The sequence below is a fragment of the Phoenix dactylifera genome, chromosome 17 (assembly GCF_009389715.1).
Source record: "Phoenix dactylifera cultivar Barhee BC4 chromosome 17, palm_55x_up_171113_PBpolish2nd_filt_p, whole genome shotgun sequence".
NCBI lineage: Eukaryota > Viridiplantae > Streptophyta > Magnoliopsida > Arecales > Arecaceae > Phoenix > Phoenix dactylifera.
The window spans coordinates 11,693,299-11,705,680 of record NC_052408.1 but is presented as its reverse complement, the minus strand read 5'-3'; the positions used below and the strand labels follow the sequence as shown (position 1 = coordinate 11,705,680).

The 12,382-nt window shown below is 38.2% G+C and overlaps 2 protein-coding genes across 2 annotated transcripts; both read right to left on the bottom strand.

Annotated features, from left to right (window-relative positions):
- Nucleotides 1-363: 363 nt before the first annotated feature.
- LOC120104232 lies at nt 364-4,495 on the bottom strand. Its single transcript, XM_039115040.1, has 2 exons — nt 4,409-4,495; nt 364-3,275 (listed from the first exon to the last, which is right to left on the bottom strand). The coding sequence occupies exon 2, from the start codon at nt 1,318-1,320 to the stop codon at nt 520-522; it is 801 nt and encodes a 266-aa protein (XP_038970968.1). The 5' UTR covers nt 1,321-3,275; nt 4,409-4,495; the 3' UTR covers nt 364-519.
- Nucleotides 4,350-12,244, bottom strand: LOC103701159. The gene is made up of 5 exons (XM_039115219.1): nt 11,927-12,244; nt 7,738-8,140; nt 7,662-7,668; nt 7,336-7,599; nt 4,350-7,013 (listed from the first exon to the last, which is right to left on the bottom strand). Exons 1-4 carry the CDS (start codon nt 12,242-12,244, stop codon nt 7,383-7,385), a joined length of 945 nt encoding a protein of 314 aa, XP_038971147.1. The 3' UTR covers nt 4,350-7,013; nt 7,336-7,382.
- Between the last annotated feature and the right edge of the window lie 138 nt (nt 12,245-12,382).

The window sequence follows — 12,382 nt, the reverse complement described above, 5'->3', positions numbered from 1 at the left end:
CTACACTGGACCCACCATGTCCAAATCTGCTTAATGATCTAAGGATTTGGTGCTAAATGAGTTCTTCCAATGACAGAAATTCATTTGAGCTGAGGAAATGTGTAGATGTTGATCCAATTTAATTTTTCCATTAGTGTCGAGAAGCTAGAATTTTCAGTCCATCCAAAACATTTAACAAGAGAACACAAGATGCTGAAATCTGCTATTTCATTTGGAATGTCATAAACAAAGATCATCAATGTTTCATTGATATTATTCTTTAAATCATTAGAAGCCATTTCTACCGAAAGAGAGTGGTAAATACATCAGCCTGTTTGTTCCTGTGCACTGACAACTTTTGTTTGTCGAGAAAAAAGACAGTAAATATTGAAATTTGAATTTCTTGATATGATTAAGAACAGTATGCTATACATTCCAACTCATCTACGAAATTGGATCAATTACAAAATCACTAGCAAATCCTTCAAAAATTGGATGCAAATAGCAGTGTCTGTATGGTAACAAGGTCTCATAAGATTTCTATAGGCTGAGGATGTTAAGAAGGGAGACTCTATTTTGGACTAGTCGCCTGAACAGACATTCTAATCCAGTCTCGAGATCTCCAATGGTGACTTCCAATGCCTCTAAGTGACTCATATTTTCATGCTCCTCGCAATCAACTTTCTTCTTCTGCAAAGCCTTTGAAATTAAAGACAACCTGCTAGCCTTTGGTCTTGACCTTGCCATGAACAAATTAGATAAGATAGATTTCAGTAGAGAAATGCTGATCTCCTTTGCTTCTGTCAGCACCTGAACCACCATCGATAGCTCAGAATCCATATTGACAGCCGAAGAGGATGCAGATCTGTTATCCGTTTGCTTCAATGATCTTACGCAATTCTTGAGATCCTTCTGTGCCTTCTTACCGAAGTGGATGTAAGCATGCATCTTGCTTTGGATAGCTGCATCTCCTCTTCTTCGAAGAGCTAGCTGAAGGTCTTGGATGCGCTCTTTCATTGTAACCAGGCTGTCCCTTGTGGCACCACAAAAGTCCAACAACCTCACAGATCCATCCAGTTCCTCTTCCACCCATCTCTTCTGTGGGAGATGGGAGAGGGATTGCTGGTTGTGTGGCAGGCGAAGAAGCTCCTCCATGCAGTTGTACAAATCTCCTAGACCTCTCAATGCATTTCCCATCATCTGGCTTGTTAAAGAGGATGAAGCTACACAAGTCTTTAGCTTGTGCAACTCTTCTTCAACTTGGAGGGCAAGGGGGTGGGATCTGGATGGCATGCTGATGGATCGAAGTCGGACGCATTGGTCTGGCACCACAGCAGCCATTCTTGCTCTTCTTTTTTTTGCAGTGGTTTCTCTGTTTGCATCAGAAGAGAAAACTAGAGAGAGAAGGATGATGCTTTGGCTCTAGTCCTTGGAGTCCTCTTGCTTATAAACCAACACCTCTGGAGAAGATGGGAGACACCAAGAATCTTGGCCACCTGTGCTTCCCATGTGATGTCAATATGGGTCTTGGCTAGCAAAATGGCTCTTGTAATGATTTTTCCAGACAAGCTCTGCTCATTTCTCTTCTTTAGTCTGATTTCCAGGTGATAGGAATCAGATTATGTCTGTGATGCATTAACCTATAAATTAATGTACAATGCACGAGGGCTTTCGCCGTGGTTGTCTCCCCAACAATCCATCAGGCCAGCACCAACTGTCTTCGATGAATGTAATCAGATCCATACATGGCCTAATAATAAAACCTGGTGACCATCTTACAAGCATATAATAGAAGTACTAGTTGCAGAATCAGACACGTTAGATGTCCCCTTGTAGCAAAATGCTGTTAGGTAAATGTTAGGGGTTGTGCAAAAACTAACCATTCACATTTGATTCTTTTGTTAATCTTATAACATCAAAATATTCAATCTAAGAAAGGAAATTATATGCGATAAGCCAAGGGCCAACTCTCTCTCTCTCTCAAAGAAAAAAGAAGAAAGAAAAGGAAGAGAGAGAGAGAGAGAGAGAGAGAGCCTAACCACAAGACCTTAAAACTTTGGGTTCTCATCAAGAATGACTAATAACAATATGTAACTCAGCTCATGGGATCCATTTCATCCACAAATAAATGTTGAGGGTCAAATTAATAAAGTAATTTAATAATTTATCTTCTTCTGGGTACTTGATCACTCTAACAGTATATAAACTTTTTTCTACTCCTTTATTAGGGGTAACTGTGTAAGTTTAATATCAATGAAAGAACAAGAAGAAGACACCATAGAAGTTCTAAGAGAAAATTGAGGAAACCTGATGTCAACTTCAGATGAATATGTTCCATTAAAAAACTTCAGATAAATGAGAAAAGGTTTGTTGGTTGTGTTATGGCTGTTACAGCAATTAGTAGAAGTTTCAATGTAAATGATAGTGAAATAACAGTGAGCTATATTTATGTTCAATGGATGTTAAACAAAGCATAATGTCCGAACAAGACGTAGGCAAGCATGGTAATCATAATGAATAAAGGAAGATAACAAGCAGCATAGCTAAAATATGATCTGAGGCAAAAAAAAAGAAAGAAAGAAAGAAAAGGAGGGCCTCAATCTGAACACAAGATCCTGTCAAAAGTTCTCTGAAAATTTTGAGGATTTGCTGTTGGATAACTTCCCCAAACAACAGTTGGAAACTAATTTGAAGAGGTGATACATGCTTCTCCCCATTTATATTATTTTCAAGAATGCACCCAGCAGAAAATAGTGTAAATACAGGTGGAACATGTTCTGCACCAGTCATTAATGTTTGATTCATGATATTCTTCAAGCCATCACAAGCTAATTCAATTGAAAGAGAGTGAGGAATGCATGTAGAGTTAAATCTTTCTCTGTTAGTAACCATTCCAACAATCCTTCTATATTTTTTCTTTTTTTTTGTAGTGCAGCCTCTCTGAGTGGATGACAAGAGAAGACTAGAGAAGAAGATGATGCTCTGGGTTGGCTTCTTGGCTCCCACGCCTTATAAAACAATGTATCTGTAGAAGATGGGAGGCACCAAGAATCTTGGCCACCTATGCTTCCCGTGTGATGTCAATATGGGTCTTGTAATGATTTCTGGAGACAGACTCTACTTATTGTTCAGGTCTTTCATAAATAATTTATTCTAATGATTTAGCGCACAACACACGAGTTCCCTCAACAAGAATATTGAAGAACACACGAGGGCTATTACCCTCACCGTACCTATCAGGTTAGCACTGTTTTCCTCCAGTGAAGACAATGGGAATCTTGCCAGCTATGCATTCCCTGTGATGTCAATGACTTCATGTCAGTCTTCATATTCCAATTGATTCTTGCAACAAATTCTCGAAGCAGATCATGCACATTTGGATATATTTACTCTACAAGTATTATAATAACAATATGGCTTAAAATAATTGCACCACTCCTTTCAAGAAAAAAAGATAAAAAAACTATGCTTTACTCCATTATAATCATTTGCCCGCTTGTCTCCCCAACACCCTATCAATCTACCACCACATCCATGATGATGGTCTGATGCATGCATTCCTATTGAAAATGATCTAGCAACATAAAGGCCAGACACATGGAAAGAAACAATAAATAATAACAAATAGCATCAGCATCCAAATGTTTGTCGTGGCCTCTTGGCAGATTTTGTTAACATTACATATGTTTAGATTGATCACATGGCAGCACCACTTGTTTCTTGAAAAATTTAAAAAGATGGGGAAAAGGTGAAAGCATAAAACTATAACATTTATTTTCCTTGATTAAGATGTCAATAAAGTATTGCACGTGCCTTCTGTACCGTGAGCATGTAATAAAGGACACCGTACATTGTGATAGAAGCAATCAACTAGTCCCCTGTGTCCAAGTTATGAAACAAGCAATCAACCAGTGCCGAAAGTCTTAGTTATAAAATGATGCCTTTATATGATTCAGTTATGAAACAGTGATCCTTTTATTGTTCACTTTTGCTAGTTAGTCACAATTTTTTTTTCCAATTCTTTTGGATTCTTTCCTGCTGAAGTTAAGACTGTATCTCACAGGAAGGAGCAGCCTTACAACTCCATCTAAGTGGTAATGCAAGTCAAAAATGAACAACTAAAAAGTAGAGTAAATGCAGATATAATAAACTTGAGAAAGGATCTGAAGAAGGTTGATGTCATTCCAACAAGGAACGAGAATCTCCAGGGATAATATAGAAATTACAATATACATTTCAATGTTTAACCAAATACTAGATTGCAATATCAAAAAAAAAATGAAGAAGGAAAAATTGGCTAATATGTGCAGGAGGCACCTAGAGTGCAATAATGTCGGGAATAAGTAGACAAACGAAGAAAGAAAACAAGATAGAATTAATAAATATGGATCAAAAATGAATTGTTCAAACTTAAAACTAATATACATACCATCCATGAAATGCCTAACGAAATGAAGGATTTTGCTTGTGAAGCATACTTCTAATAATTGTAATCCAATTGAAACAAAAGATGAATACATGCCTCTGTTGTTTGATCTTTCAAAAATGAGTGTTCCTTAATTAAGAGTCCGATAATGCACTCCTGTCCATTTAAACAGAAAGTCTGAGAAATTTCCAGGACTTGAAGCATTATATGGATTCAACATATTAAGAATTTGAAGTTGGAATCTTTCTTCAAGCCAATAGAAACCAATTCATAAAAAAAGCTGACCATCTCTTGATTGACTTTTCTCTTTGCGCGCAGAAACTAAGAAAATAAGGTTAGATAAAACCAAAACACGTGTATTTGAAATTTCTTATAACATTGAATATGTTATTTCCAATAAGATGGAACATTTCACTTTGCAGATAAAATTATAAAGGCAAAATTAATTAGCAAATAGCCTAATATGTGGATGCTAATCATTAGCGTACAAGTTTTGAAGGCTTTTTTAGAAACTGAGGATGTTAAACAGAAAGACTCTTCTTTGGTTTAGTTGACAAAATAATTTGATGACCACTGATTGGGTCATCAAGGGCTGTTAGACAGAGTTTGGCACATCCTAAATCCAATCTATATTCAAGTTTAATTAAATATTCAAATCAAACCTAATTTCATCTTCATTCCAGTGATCTTTTGGATCTTTTGTTAAATCAGGTCACAAATAATCCAGATACAACCTATAAAATGTACATAAAATAGTTACTTAACTATATAGTAAATATTTTATACTACGCATCACCATAGTAGTTATAACTTTCTATCTCACATGTGAAGGTCTCATGTCCTAGTCTTGGACAATGTCCCATGTGCTTCCAATGTGGGTTTGGCTTGCAATGTGATCATGTTTAGACTTCACCAGACAGGCTCTGCTCATTTCTTTTCCATATTCCGATTTCTACAAAATAAGTTTCATGCCTACCATAAAAATTTAGCTCAAATGAGTTAGTACCACACACGAGTTCTCTTGCGCTGCTTGTCTCCCCAACAACCCATCAGGCAGGCCAGCACCGACTGTCCTTGGTGAACTTAATCAAATTCTGACATGGCCTAATAATGAGAATTACCAACCAACCAACAACCACATGGCTAAAGAATAGATAGCAGAAGCACACAGATGTTAAAAGTCGGCTTATAGAGAGGTTGGAAGGCAAATGATGCATCTAAAAACCATATGTCCTCATCCGATTCTTATTTTGTTCTAATCCAAGTCATTCTCATTTGATTCTTTTGATGTTCTTGTAAATGATAATCCTAATTTGTCATGTGTTACAAGAATCTAATCTTTGGGCCTATTTCAAGAAAAATGTGTCAATATAACAATGAAACCATGAAAATTTGCAAGTTGTAATCAAGTTAATTCACAATATATCTGTTAAGAGTCATATCAATAAACTACTTATTTATCATCTCCCGACTACCTGAAAATTCAATAATACAAAATTTTCTCTTCTACTTTTTTATTGGAAGTGCCTGAACTGGGGTAAAATTGGTGACAGGAGAAAGTTTAAGAGAACAATCACAATACAGATGGAAATTATGAGAGGAAACTAAAGAAACTTGATGTAGAATACAGATAAAGAAATTTGTTGTCTGTACTTATGACAAAGCAACAATTATTAAAATATGTTATGTACACACTAAAGAAATCACAGTATGCTGAATCTCCATCCAATGGAATCCTGATCAGAGCAGAATGACAAAAGACGAAGAATACGATATGAGGGAAAAAAAGTGTACCTTTGATCTAAAATTATTCCCGTATCAAAAACATAGGTGTTGGATTAGTTCCACCAACAACAGTCAAAACTGAACTTAAGAAATGGATACATGCTTCTCCTATGTATCATGAAACTAAGACATAAAATATCCTAGTTAATTTACATGAACTTGAGAAAAAGGAGTGGATCCAATAGGCAGTTATGCACATTTGAGTGCAATGTGATGCACAGCAGTCACTAGATTCTGGTTAAAGCTATGTTTCAAGTAATCAGAAGTCAATTCAATTCAAAGTGAGTGACACATGCATGAATAGTTTGACCATTCTGCTAGTGATTAAAATCCTTCGATATTAAATGAATGAAAACAGGAACCACTCCTAGAATTGAATATCCGATTTTTTCCCTTAATGAAAATTTGTACATAATAGATCCCTGCTCAAATACAAAGTTGGACTGTGAAGAGAATCATCAGCAACCCTTTGAAATTTGGATGCAGATGATGCAAATTGTATTGGCCACAAGGTTAAGGAGTCCCTAAAGGCCAAGGATGTTAAGAAGAGAAACTCTATTTTGGGTTAGTCTCCTGAACAGGCATTCTAATCTAGTCTCAAGACCATCAAGTTGAATGTGATGCCTCCGACTGATCTTGTGCCATCTGTACCTTCATGCCATCCACATCCTTGCAAGCAATGCACTCATTGGACACAAAGATTGAAGTAAATGATGTTTGTGAGAAGCATTCTTCCAATAACAGTAAGCCAATTGACTTCAAAAGGAGGATACATGCAACTTCTGTATGAGCATTCTTTAACCAAAAGACTGTTAATGCACTCCTGCCAATTCAAATAGAGAGTGTGAGAAGGTTCCAAGAGTCGAAACATTAATAAGTTTAATAATGTGATATCAAGGATTTGAAATTGGAAGCTCTTCAAGCCACTAGAAGCCAGCTCATGAAAACTAGCCATATCTATAGGTTCAATTTTCTATTTTTCTCGCTATCTAGAAATATAATTAGATAATACCAACATCCATATATGCTTTGACAAAAAGATGAAATATCTGTGATAAAATTGAATATGTTATTTTGATTCAAACAATATAACATGCATTTCATACACAAAAATGTAAAAGGAGTAAAATTGATCAGCAAATCACCTTAAATGTGGAAGCTGATCACTGGTATATAACATTTGATGACATGTTTACAAGCTGAGAATGTTAAGAAGAGAGACTCTACTTTGGATTAGTTGCCTGAACAAGCATTCTAATCCACTTTGAAGCACTTCAATGCTACTCTCTAATGCCTCCAATTGATTGAGTGGCTTGAGTACCCTCCTATCATCAAAATCTTTGCAGGAAATGAACTTGTAAGAAGCATAGAATGAGAAATCTGCACATTCCAATTCATCCATTCCAAATCTTCATGCTCCCCCTCATAGGCTACCTTCCTCTTGTTCAACACTTTTGAAACAAAAAACCACCTGCTAGCTTTTGGTTTTGGCATTGACATGGACAATAGAGACAACATAGATCATAGCACAGCAATTGTGATTTCTCATGCTTCCATCAATACCATCGATAGATCACACTTCTTGTCGATTGCAGAAATAGATGTATAATTGTTATTCAATTGCTTCAAAGATCTAGAGCAATTCTTGACATCCTTTTGGGTCTTCTTCACAGAGATAATGCAAGCATGCAATTTACTTTCACTAGCTGCATCACCTCTTCTGAGAAGGGCTGAGCAAAGAACCTGAATGCGCTCTTTCATTTTAGCAAAGCTATCCCACATGTCACCGCACAGGTCCAGCAAGCCAATGTATCTGTCCAGCTTCGCTTCCACCAATTTATTCTGTGGGGAATGCGAGAGAACTTGTTGGTTGCTTGGCAAGTGAAGGAGCTCCTCAATGCAGCCATAAAGGTTCCCGAGACAACCTCTCGACTGTGAGAGAGGATGAAGCTAAAAGTCCTCAACTTGTGCAGCACTTCTTTGACGCTGAGGGCAGCAAGGTGAGCCCTGGAAGATGGCAAGCTGATGGACCTGCCATGGCAGGCCGTCTTTGCTTCCTATTGCAGGAAAACCTTTCGAATGTGATGGACCGAGCACGTGGCTTCCTCTAATTATAAGGAGAAATAAGATGAGGAGACACCAATAATCTCGGCCACCAAGGCTAGTCTCCCCATGCGGGGTCAATGTGGGACATGGCTTGCAATAATTTTCATGTAGTGATTTCGTCGAACAGGTTGTGTTCATTTTTCTTTTTTTAATGCTAAAGCTGGTCGGCATGTCTCACTCCTCTTCATCACCCACAGCTCTTGCGTTTCAATTGTCCGCAGCAAGATACAACGCACGGGTGTCACATATTTAGCTATGCATCAAACCAAAACCATAAAATAGCGCCAGAAAGAAGTTAGGAGAATCCAATCATAAGGTGCAGACCTTCTGGACAGGAACGGTGGGAAGGAAGGACTCTCCGGCCGTCCGGCGGCATCGGAGTCGCCGGAGTTGGTGGTGGTGGTAGGCTCGAAATTGGGGTTGGCCCGATAAAGAGAGAAGGGAGCCGGAGATAGAGATGGGCCCATCGCAGAGGGCGGAGGGGAAATAGGGAGGGACTCGTTGGTGCGGACGTGGGCATAAAATTTTATCTGGAATCAAATCCGCGTAGAAAACTATATGCGGAAACATGACTGTACGCGTACTACTGTGCGGAAACAAATCCGCATACAATATTATATACGGAAACCCGCTTAAAAGGACAATACAACGCATACATTTCTATGCGGACGCCAATCCGCATATAATATTATATAAGGAAAACGCTTAAAGGACAATACAGCGCATACATTGTCTATGCGGAAGAAAATCCGCATATAATATTATACACGGACACCCGTTAAAGATCATACGGAGCATACATTTTCTATGCGGACGGAAATCCGCATAGACAAACTATAAACGACAATGCGACGGTTCGCATAAACGTTCTATGCGGGGTAATCCGCATAACGTTATGTATGCATATTTTCGCATAAATGAACCGTAGCAAAAATGATGACAAAAATCTCCATGGAAAATATTTGCGGTAGTCCGTACACGTCTATGTCATAGAGGACAAACCGTCCGCACCAGCGGACATTATGATTCCGCATAATGGTTCTATGTGGAAGCAACTGCGCATAGAACGATGTGTACAGACGTACGTATACATGGTATACATTTGGAGAACAAGTATTTACACGGTTCCAGCCTCCGCCCCATTGTCCGCGGCCCCGCCGGACCTCTAAAACTCCGGCAACCCGCTGTGCTCGATGCCTGGAAGCTACACTGATCCACCACCAGCGAAGTCTTCGTCTCCACCACCCTCGCCCGTCACCGTTCCCCATTGCTCGACCCTCTGCTACGACCCGTCACCTTCTCCAAAAGAGAGACTGATAGCACTCTCCTGTCAATCCAAACTGACCTAAAGACAAAACTTGAGAACATTCCAATAGTTTGCAATTGGATCTTTAGCCATCATCATCTTATATAATGAGATAAACACCGTTCCGTTAAATGGATGAGATAAACAGACAATAATGCAGTATAATTATTCAAATCCGACGTATGATATCAAGAACTTGAAGTTGAAATCTTGCTTGAACTTACGAGACGCCAATTCATGCAGAGGAGGACATACATGGAGTTTAATTAGTGTACTCCTTCACGTACGCTAAGACAATAAGTTTAAAGCACACCAAAAGCATGTATTCTTAAACAAAAGATGAAATTTCTCTGTCCATAGGGGTTTTTTTTAGAAAAAATATTGCAGACCTTCGACGCTAACTTTTGTCTTCTTCCTTGATTACCTTCCAAGGATCAACATCCTTTTTATATGGAATTAAGGAACTTAAAAATTTTCTTCCGACTAATTTTTTTTGGATGAGATCCTGGATTGTGACAAATGGTATCAGAACGAACTCGGTCTATAGTCTATGTGGACTAGAAGATACTGTAGCACGCGTTCATGGAGATTGATCACGAGCCTATCGTGGTGCTTGTAATTAGATTTGAATGGATTTGAATTGTTAGTCTAATGAGGATGTCAGAGCTTAAATGGAAAGAGCATATGAGGACCCGCCTTGAGTTGTATATCGGTTATTCGTCGAAAAGATCTTAAATACTTATACACGACTAAAAAACCCCAAAAATATCTTTCTACTAGTCTTTTTGGATGAGGTCTTGAGGTGTGACAAGTCTTTCTGCCTTGACACTAAGTAAAATTACATGGATTGGACTAGAGATATGGTGATTTCTCTTGCTTTCATCGACACTCTAGCAACCGTAAAGATCTCCAAGCTCTCTCAATCCATTGCACATCACTTGCGCTGATAAAAAGGATGAAGCAACAGTTGGTAGCCACGGACGAGAGTCAATGTGGTGGACGCAACAGAAGCCATGGTTGGACAAGGACGACGGCAAGGGCACAGCGAATCCAATCACTAGTGCAGACTCTAGAAAATTCGAGTGATGGACATTAAAGACCGTACATTATTATTATTTTTTATAAATATGGTGTGGGTGGTAATTATTGAGCAAGGCATTTTCATTTCCTATGTTGCATATATCCATGCATTTGAAAATCATCTAGACCTGCATTCGTGTACATCATAAATTGTTTGCATCAAAGACTATACAGTATACAAAAAAATAAATCGAGCATCCATATAACAACTCAGACCTTACCTAAAAAATAATAGCAAAAAAATTTTACTTAAATTTATTGGTCGTATATAAATATCGAAAATATATGTAGTGCATAACCAATATGATACTAAACACACATTCTCGAGTTCTCATATACTCCCCATATGTAGGTCCCAGCATCCTTGCTAAAATTGGGTTATCAAAATTTAGTATGGTTTGGTCGGATAATCTAAATTTTAATATAGAGAATAGGTTACCAAGCCTCCTTCTTATGTGGGTGGCCAAAACAAACCAACATTATCTTTTTTGTGATCTTAATCTGAGCAGTAGGTGTATTTGGAAATTTTTTTTTTGGAGCATCTGCCAATGATCTACTAGCACTTGGTTGACAATAAGTGCTCAAATAAATGCAATTGGGAGAGAGTTTTGTTTGCATGATCAAGACTTGGAGCCTAATGGCTATTTAAAATAAAGGAACCTACTCTGAAGCAACAGAGATACACAGTTGTTTGTGAACACCTTAGGGGAAATAGTCCGGGGCACCCATCCAGTTTCTCTCCATGTTCCTATCCATCAGATTATCCACTGTCATAATCTCGTTTTGACTAACATTGACCAACCAACTATAGAAGTTTTTTACCCTTGGTATGATGGTTAAATTTCACACCTTGGCAAAGGAAGGCTTGCTAATTCCTCCTTATCAGGAAACCTGCTGAAGGATCTAATGGAGAAAACCAGATGTTGATTGCGGTGTCAAGCAAAGTGACAGCATATTTCTTTATCTTTGTTAAAAAAAATATGAATTCAGAGTATGATCTTTTTTTGCCTTTTTATCGTTTCATCATTTTGGAGCATAAGGAAGATAGGTGTTATTGTGTCCACAAATCCCTGTATTAATATGAAAAGGCACCTATATGTTACAAACCATGTACAAAAAATGCAAGTCCAGGAAAAAAATAAAAACTCATGCACAAAATGAGGATTCTAGGGATGGTGACTTTCAAAGACTCGAGTACATTAAGAAGAGAGACTCTATTTTGAATTAGTTTCCTGAACAAGAACTCTATACCACTCTCCAAATATCCGGCGCATGCTTCCAGTGTCCCCCAATTGTTTTTGTGCCTTTAGTAACTTCTCATCATCAACATCTTTGCAGGAAAGGCCCTCATAGGCAGCACGGAACAAGAAATCCACATTGCTTATTTCATTTAGATCCTCATGCTCTCCTTCAGAGGCCACTTTCCTCCTGCGCAAAGCCTTTGAAACAGAGGACCGCCTGGTAACCTTTGATTTTGGCTTGGGCTTGGACAACAAAGCCAAGATGGATGGTAGGAGAGCAAGGGTATTCTCTCTTGCTTCCACCAAGACCAGCACTATCATTAATAGCTCGCAATCCTTGTCCACTCTCAAACAAGACACATTTATTGCCCATTCGCTTCAATAATCTCTATTTTCTGAATCTAGTTCCTTGCACAAGTGTAAGCATCCAGTTTGCTTTCAGTAGTTGCATCTCCTCTT

What these genes read in the sequence shown, in the direction of transcription:
- LOC103701159 (XM_039115219.1), bottom strand. Translation starts at nt 12,244, where the DNA reads ATGATAGTGCTGGTCTTGGTGGAAGCAAGAGAGAATACCCTTGCTCTC. An exon ending in TATTTGGAGAGTGGTATAGA is followed by an intron (nt 8,141 to 11,926) that starts GTTCTTGTTCAG and finishes GAGGACTTTTAG; the next exon opens with CTTCATCCTCTCTCACAGTC.
- LOC120104232 (XM_039115040.1), bottom strand. Translation starts at nt 1,320, where the DNA reads ATGGCTGCTGTGGTGCCAGACCAATGCGTCCGACTTCGATCCATCAGC.